This window comes from Vipera ursinii (assembly GCF_947247035.1).
Source record: "Vipera ursinii genome assembly, chromosome: 1".
Lineage (NCBI taxonomy): Eukaryota > Metazoa > Chordata > Lepidosauria > Squamata > Viperidae > Vipera > Vipera ursinii.
In genome coordinates this window covers 355,470,730-355,479,637 of record NC_139512.1, presented here as the reverse complement: position 1 = coordinate 355,479,637, position 8,908 = coordinate 355,470,730, and the positions used below count along the sequence as shown (strand labels likewise).

The window sequence follows — 8,908 nt, the reverse complement described above, 5'->3', positions numbered from 1 at the left end:
GAGGGCGGTGCCGTTCTGCCAGCTGCGCTGACCTCTTTGTCTATTACAAGAAGTGCATGGTCCAGTGCTCGCAGCTAAGCACCGGGGAACCCATGATTGCCCTGAGCACCATATTCCAGAAATATCTGCGGGAATACGCCTGGAAACTCCTCTCTGGAAATTTACCCAAGTGAGTTTTGAATTTCATTTCATTTCATTTCATTTCATTTATTTGATTTCTATACCGCTCTTCTCCCTAGGGACTCAGGGCGGTTCACAGGACATATATAAATAGCTATACAAAAATTAAAAGAGAATTAAACCATGCCCAATTAAAATACAACAATAATAGAATAATAAAAACCAATTAAAAAACCCATATTCCCCATCAGGCCAGACCAGCTAACTCAAACAAGTGGGTCTTCAACCCGCGGCGGAAGGATCGGAGGTCCGATGCCATCCGGAGCTCAACTGGCAGTTGGTTCCATAGTGCCGGGGCACCCACAGAGAAGGCCCTCCCCCTGGGGGCCACCAGTCGACATTCCCTGACCGGAGGCACCCTGAGGAGGCCCTCTCTGTGGGCACGCACAGGGCGGAGGGGAGTTGACGCCGGCAGCAGGTGGTCCCTGAGGTATCCCGGACCCATGCCATGTAAGGACTTAAAGATCATAACCAAGACCTTGAACCTCACCCGGAAGACAACTGGTAACCAATGCAGCTCGCGGAGCAAAGGTGTAACATGGGAGTACCGGGAAACTCCCAAGACAACTCTCGCGGCCGCATTCTGTACCAGTTGGAGCCTCCGAGTGGTCTTCAAGGGAAGCCCCATGTAGAGAGCATTACAATAGTCTAGGCGAGAGGTCACGAGCGCATGAGTGACCGTACACAGGGCATCCCGGTCCAGATAGGGCCGCAACTGGCGCACCAGGCGAACCTGGGCGAAAGCCCCCCTAGTCACGGCCACTATATGATCTTCCAGGGTAAGTCGTGAATCTAGGAGGACTCCCAAGTTGCGAGCCCTATCCACGAATTGAATTGAATTGAATACAGTAGTCCTTGACTTACAACAGTTCGTTTAGTGACCCTTTGAAGTTACAACGGCACTGGAAAAAGTGACTTTAAGACCATTTTTCATACTTAACGATCTGCGACCTTCCGACAAGCAAAGTCCATATGGGTAAGCCGGATTCACTTAACAACCGTGTGACTAACTTAAAACTGTGGTGATTCCCTTAACCAATGCGGCAAGAACAGTCGTAAAATGGGGCAAAATTCACTTCCCAAATGTCTCTTGCTTGACAACAGAAATGCTGGGCTCAATTCTGGTTGTAAGTTGAGGACTACCTGTATTTTATTTGCCCAGGTGTAAATTAGACACACAAGGAATTTGTTTCCGGTGCAGAAGCTGCTCTGTGTACATACAAAGCAACAGAGTCAAATAATAACAATTGCAATAAAAGGGAGAGTAAAGAAGATAATAAGAAGAATAAATAATACCACTATAAGCCTCACTGCCTAGGTAAATACACGTGGGCATTAGACAGCACCGTGAGAATTAGGTGTTCAGCAGAACGTTAAGCAAACACGAGAGTCGTAAGATTGTCATTCGAGGGTGACAGAGCTGCATTGCTTTTGATGGTTGCGACACCCATCCAGAAGGATCGGGAGTCGTGCGGCATGCAAGTTGTATAAATCAGGGGGCCCAAACCTTTTGTACACCTGGGACCGGTTCCGTGGAGAAAGGTTTTTCCGTGGATCGGTTGCTGGCATGCAACGGACCGGGCATTGGGAAATCCTGGTATAACGTATAATTCTCGTTTGCGACCACAACAGGACCACGAACACCAGCGGCGGCGGCCTGACCATCACCAGCTTACTAAAGGAGAAAGATGGTTCGGAGGTGGCCAAATTTACCTTAGAGGAGCTTTGCCTGATCTGTAGCATTCTGAGCACGGCCGAATACTGCTTGGCGACCACCCAACAGGTAAGGACACCTCAGCAGTCTCTCGAGTCAGATCTCTTGGGAGTTTGTAACGTGCCGATTCTGACTTCTGCTGGGCAACGCGATTCTTGCAACCGTTCTTCATATGTTTTTGTCTCCCAGGCCTTTAAATCATCTTAGTTGCTCTTCTCTGCACTTTTTCCAAGGTCCCAACATCTTTTTGGTAATGTGGTGACCAAAACTGGATGTGTGTATTCCAGGTGTGGCCTTACCAAGGCTTTATAAAGCTGTACTAATACTTCGTCTGATTTTGATTCTGTGCCTCTGTTTATACAACCCAGGATTGTATTAGCTTGTTTGGCTGCTGCCGCACACGGCTGGCTCACGTTTAAGGGATCGTCCACTGGGACTCCAAGGTCCCTCCTCACATTTGCTGTTTTTGAATCAACTTTCGCCTAATCTGTACTTGTACTTGTGGTTTTTCCTGCCTAGGGGGTAAAGCTTTGCTTTTCTTCACATTAAATTTCATGTTGTTGGATAGGGCCCATTGTTCACATCTGTCAAGATCTTTTTGGATCCTGGCCTTGTCTTCTGGGGTGTTGGCTGCTCCTGCCAGCTTAGTGTCACCTGCAAATGTGATGAGTTCCCCTTCAATTCCTCCATCTAAGTCAGACATGTCAAACACAAGGCCCGGGGGCCAGATCTGGCCCGTGAAGTGGTTTCATGCGGCCCGTGAAGCCATCCTGGAAACAGTGAGGGAACGGCCCCTGCTGCCTTGGCCCTGGCCCAGAGACCCCCCCTCCTGCCAGAGACCCTCAGATCTGTCCCACTCCTGCCCAGGCCCCCATAGGCACCCTTGATGTGAACGATGTAGAACTGGCCATGCCCACCCAGTAGGCCATACACACTTTAGCCACGCCCACCCAGTAGGCCACACCCACCCAGGCCACACCCACTCAGCCCCCTGAGGGCAACCGCAATGCTGATGCGGCCCTCAATGAAATTGAGTTTGACACCCCTGATCTAAGTCATTAATGAAGATATTGAAGTGTACGGGTCCTAAGACGGAACCTTGTGGTACCCCACTGCTTGCTTCCCTCCATGTGTATGTAATACCATTAAGCACGACAAATCCACCTGGTGGTGATGTTGTCCATATACCACATTTTTTTTTAGCTTACCAAGTTGTGGTTTGCTTCGTTGAATGCCTTGCTGAAGTCTAAATATACTATGTCCGCAGCATTTTGCTGGTCTACTAATTTAGCCACTTTGTCAAAAAATGAAATAAGATTGGTTTGGCATGATCTGTTTTTAACAAACCCGTGGTGGCGACTAGTTATAACTTTATTTGTTTCTAGATGTTCACAGACCTGTTTATTATTATTATTATTATTATTATTATTATTATTATTATTATTATTATTATTATTATTATTATTTTCCCAGTAACTTCCCAGGTATTGATGTTAGGTTAATTGGTCTGTAGTTACTGGGTCTGTTTCTCTCCCACCCACCCCATTTTTTGAAGATGGGAACCACATCAGCCCTTTTCCAATCTTCTGGTAATTCCCCTGTGCTCCAAGATTTTCGAAAGATGCCAGCTCCTTCAAAACTCTGGGATGTAATCTGTCAGGTCCCGGTGATTTATATTCATCAAGATCAGACAGGTGCTCTCTTACCATTTTCTTGCTTATTTTAATTCTTATTTCTAGCCTGTCTTTTACGGTAAAGTTTTTGGTAGGTTGGGCTATATTTTCTTTTTGCATGAAAACGGATGCAAAGAATGAGAAAAGCAGCTATGCTTTTCTCTCTACTGCCTGTTACTTCCTTGCCATCTTCTCTCTTTAGTAGACCGACTGTTTCCTTTGTGGGATTCAGAGACCAGTCAACGCAGGGTGTGGTCCCTGTTGATTTGTTTTTTGAAGATTTATTGTCCCTGTTCGGGCGCCAAATGTGGGATTCAGAGAACAGTCAACGCAGGGTGTCGCAAATATGTTTGTCTGCCTACACAGAGTTTATTGTATTTATACAGTTTTAACAAGGAGGAAATGACGCACAGCAAAAGCATTGTTTATTGGTGTACTCCCTAGTCAGTCTTAAAGAACATCCGAACATCCTAGCCAGGGCAGAGTCTCTCTTACCTAGCTACCGTATTTTCCGGCGTATAAGACGACTGGGCGTATAAGACGACCCCCCAACTTTTGAGATGATTTTCAAGATTTTTCGTCTTATACGCCGGAAAATCAGCGAGCCCGGGAAGGCACGCCCTCCCCTCTCACTGTGGAGGAAGCAGGGCAGGCTGGCGTCTGGCAGGAGCCGGCAGGGCAGTCCTGCACACGTGCACGCTCCCCGGCTGTTAAGGAGTGCTCCTTAACAGCCGGGGCGTGCGCGCGTGCTCAGGACTGCCCTGCCAGCTCCCGCCAGACGCCAGCCTGCCCTGCTTCCTCCACAGTGATAGGGGAGGGCGTGCCTTCCCGGGCTCGCTGATTTTCCGGCGTATAAGACGACTGGGCGTATAAGACGACCCCCCAACTTTTGAGATGATTTTCATGGGTTAAAAAGTCGTCTTATACGCCAGAAAATACGGTAGTTCTTGGCAGTCCTTGGCAGTGCTAATTGGAATGAGCTCATAGACATGCGGATAACAGGATACTAAGGCAGGCAGTTTGCTGCGCACGGTCCCTTCATATCCTTGACCTCCATCTCTACATTCCTTGAATTTTTATTTTATTTTTTTGTTATTTATATGTGGAAAGAAACTCTTTTTTTGTTATCTTTGACTTTTGTTGTAAGTCTTTGTTCATTCTGAGCCTTTGCTTTCCTGGCTTCATCTTTGCAGATTCGGGTTATTTGCTGATACTCTGCCTTAGTTATGTGTCTCTCTTTCCATTTTTTGTTCTTATCCTTTTTTTGGTCTTTCAGTTTATCAGAGAGATCTTTGTGCAACCATGCTGGTTTCTTCTTGGATTTCTTGTTTTTCTTTTTCAGTGGTATTGTGCTGGACTGGGCTTTTATGATCAAATTTTTCAGAGTTTCCCACACTTGAGTTGTTTTCCCCTTTCAAGTTTTCATCCATGGAATTTTTCTTAGGCTCTGAGTTTGTTAAAATCAGCTCTTTTAAAGTTTAAGACACTGACTGGATTATATTCTATTGCTTGTGTTTGCATTATATGGAATTCCAATATGACGTGGTCACTCTCGCCCAAAGTTCTGCCAACTTCAACTCCCTCTATCACTTCTTCTCTATTGTTAAGAATTAGGTCTAGTGTAGGTTTTCCTCTAGTTCCTTCCTCTACCTTTTGGGTGACAAAGTTGTTGGCTAGGTTGGTTAGGAATCTGTTCAATCTCCAACTTGCTGCAGAGTTTGTCTCCCAGTTGATATCAGGGTAATTAATAGTCAAAGTCTCCCATTACTACTGTGGTATGCTTCCTACATACATTTGTTATTTGATTAGCAAAGAGTTCATCTATTTCTTCTGCTTGGTTGGGTGGCCTGTAGCATACACCTACAGCAAGGTTGTTCTTTTTCCCCTTTTACACTGACCCGTACGGATTCTAGCAGGTTTTCATCCTTGGATTTGTGGATTTCTGCAGAGATATAGTGATTTTTTTATATATAATGCAGGTCTGTGTCAACGCTGCTAACATCGGATGTTTTTGCTTTGACAACAGTTAAGAGACACAACCATTTTCTTCTTGAGTTTTACTTTTAGAGTAGATGATGCTGGGGCGGAGGAATGTGCCTGAGAGTTTAGCTAGACATAACAATACTGAACCTAGGGTGAGAACCAAGGTCATTGAAATAAGAGATGCTAAGAATTGGCCGGCTGGAGAACTGGAGGGAGAGTCTGCATTTCAAACTAATTGGGGAATGTGATTTATGACTGTGAATTGGAGGAGGGAATTGTGCTTTGATACTATGTGCCCAGGGGAGGGGAATCCAGTTTTTGGCTTCGGTTGTGTTAGCGCCGATGCTATGCTGCTCAAATAAAGATTCTTTAAGGTAAACAATGCCTCGAAGTTCTCTGAAGAGTTTCAACTGTTGGAACCGTGACAGTCTGTTTCTTTTGAATAGTTTGTATTCTTCCCACAGTACATTCCAGTCATGGGTTTTTGCAGTAACTGCAACTATATCATATCTACCTTCATGTACTAATACTTCAGGTTCAGCCTGTTTGTTCCCTAAACTTTGACCGTTCATGTACAGGCATTTGAGTCCTTTATGGCAGGGCTTTTCAATCAGTGGTACGGGTACCACCTGTGGTACATTGGCACCTGGCAGGTGGTACACGACCATCCTAGAAAAGTGGTAGCGGGGGAGGGGAATGAGCTGAACCGGTGGCAACACCGCACAAGCCTGAGCGAGAGACGGCTGGAGTTGCAGGGCTGTCAGGGCTCAGTGGAAGTGCCAGGATCAGCAACTGATTCATATTTATGACGGTCACAGTGTCCCAGGGTCATGTGAAGTGACCAAAACCTACAGTAACCACCCAGCAGAGGGGGGGGCAAAATAAAAACCAAACACCCCCCCCACCCCACCCTGCCAATCCTCAACAGAAATGCTCACAACAATGAAAACCTCGGACAGGAGGAAGAACATCGCCGGGCGGGCAGACAGGCGTCTTGCTCGGCTGTGGCTCGGGGGGGGCACTTTTTTCAGTGCCATTGTAACTTTGAACAGTCACTAAGCGAACTGTTGTAAGTCGAGGACTACCTGTACTTCATCACTTTTTTTTTTTTGGTCATCAAGTTTTTGACACCTTGCTAGGTGACTGGTGGTACTCGGATGTTGCCATATCCTAAAAGTGGTACAATGAGTGAAAAGGTTGAAAAGCCCTGCTTTATGGATCTTGGATATGTTTCTTATACCTCCTAGTGCAGACATGTGAAACACAAGGCCTAGGGGCCAGATCCGGCCCGCGAAGTGGTTTCATGCGGCCCGCGAAGCCATCCTGGAAACAGTGAGGGAACGGCCCCCACTGCCTTGGCCCTGGCCCAGAGACCCTCCTTCTGCCAGAGACCCCCAGATCTGTCCCACTCCTGCCCAGGCCCCCATAGGCACCCTTGATGCGAACGATGTAGAGCTGGCCACGCCCACCCAGTAGGCCAGATGCACTCTAGCCACGCCCACCCAGTAGGCCACTCCCACCCTGGGCATACCCACCCGGCCCCCTGAGGGCAACCGCAATGCTGATGTGGCCCTCAATGAAATTGAGTTTGACACCCCTGTCCTAGTGTGTAACTGGGATTTCCATCCTTCCTATCACTCTTTTAATGATGATGATGATGATGATGATGATGATGATGATGATGATGGAAGGGACCTTGGAAATCATCTGGTCCAACCTCCTGCTCAGGCAGGAAACCCTATACCATTTCGGACAAATGGCTGTCCAGTTGGAGCATTCACAGCGTCTGGAGGCAGGTGGTTCCACTGGTTAATTGTCCTCACTATCAGGAAGTTTCTCCTTAGTTCCACATTGCTTCTCTCCTTGATGAGTTTCCATCTGTTGCTTCTCATCCTGCCTTCGGGCACTTTGGAGAATAGCTTGACTCCCTCTTCTTTGGGGCAGCCCCTGAAATATTGGAAGACTTGCTATCATGACCCCCCTCATCCTTCTCTTCATTAAACTAGAGACGCCCAATTCCAGCAACCGTTCCTTGTATGTTTTAGCCTCCAGTCCCCTGATCATCTTTGTTGCTCTTCTATGCACTCTTTCCAGAGTCTCAACATCTTTTTGACATCGTGGTGACCCAAAAGTGGGTGCAGTATTCCAAGTGTGGCCTTACCAAGACCTTGCAAAGTGGTATTAATACTTCACGTGATCTTGATTCTCTCCCTCTGTTAATGCAGCCTAGCACTGTGTTGGCTTTTTTGGCAGCTGCAGCACACGGCTGGCTCATATTGAAGTGATTGTCCACTGGGACTCCAAGATAACTTCATTATGTTATTATTATTATCGTTGTTATTATTATGTCAATAAGTATTTACAACAGTTGCAGTGTCTTGTGGGGTCATGCGATTGCTTTTATTTGACGTTCCCAGCTGCTTGCAACAAGTAAAATCGGTGGGGGGAGCCAGATTCACTTAACAACGACCACGGCAAAAAACAATCATAAAATCAGGTGTGGTTCACTTAGCGCCTGCCTTGCTTAGCAACGGAACTTCTGGTCCGGAGAATATTTGTAACTCAGGGTTGAAATGAGGAGCTCTTGGTGGTCAATGGAGGTGGGTCACTTTCTTGCAGATGTTTCATGACCCAACTAAGTGACGTCATCCATGCTAGAAGGAAGTGGGGTTTGTGGAGAGGAGGAGGAGGAGAAGGAGGAGGACTGTGGGGTCCTTTGTGCTCTCTGATCTATAATAATAAAGTTGGAAGGGACCTTGGAGGTCATCTAGTACAACCCCCTGCTCAGACAGGAAACCCTATACCATTTCAGACAAATGGCTGTCCAGTCTCTTCTTAAAAACTTCCAGCGTTGGAGCATTCACCGCTTCTGGAGGCAGGTTGTTCCACCGGTTAATTGTTCTAACAGTCTAGAAGTTTCTCCTTAGTACCAGGTTGCTTAGTTCTAGGTTGTTTCCTTGCAGATGTTTCATGACCCAACTAGATAACCTCATCCCCCATATCAAAATAACTTACCTTATGTGCAACCAGAACTTGAAAATTACATTTAACAGTCTAGAAAGAGTACAGAGAAGAGTATCAAAGATGATCGGGGGACTGGAGGCTAAAACATGTGAGGAACGGTTGCTGGAAATTGGTCTGTCTAGTTTAATGAAGGGAAGGACGATGGGGGACATGATAGCAGTCTTCCAGTATCTCAGGGGCTGCCCCAAAGAAGAGGGAGTCAAGCTCTTCTCCAAAGCCCCTGAAGGCAGGACACGAAGCAACGGATGGAAACTCATCAAGAAGAGAAGCAACCTAGAACTAAGGAGAAACTTCCTGACAGTCAGAACAATTAACCGGTGGAACTCCTTGCCTC

At 46.6% G+C, this 8,908-nt stretch overlaps 1 protein-coding gene across 1 annotated transcript in view; it reads left to right on the top strand.

Moving 5' to 3' along the window:
- Positions 1 to 24: 24 nt before the first annotated feature.
- The window catches only part of LOC310650985 (vacuolar protein sorting-associated protein 53 homolog), a 12,964-nt gene continuing 4,080 nt past the window's right edge, over positions 25 to 8,908 (top strand). Inside the window, exons 1-2 of the mRNA XM_083379892.1 lie at positions 25 to 169; positions 1,813 to 1,963. Coding sequence (XP_083236018.1) covers positions 57 to 169; positions 1,813 to 1,963 — 264 coding nt within the window. The 5' untranslated portion in view covers positions 25 to 56. The remainder of the gene's footprint in view (positions 170 to 1,812; positions 1,964 to 8,908) is intronic.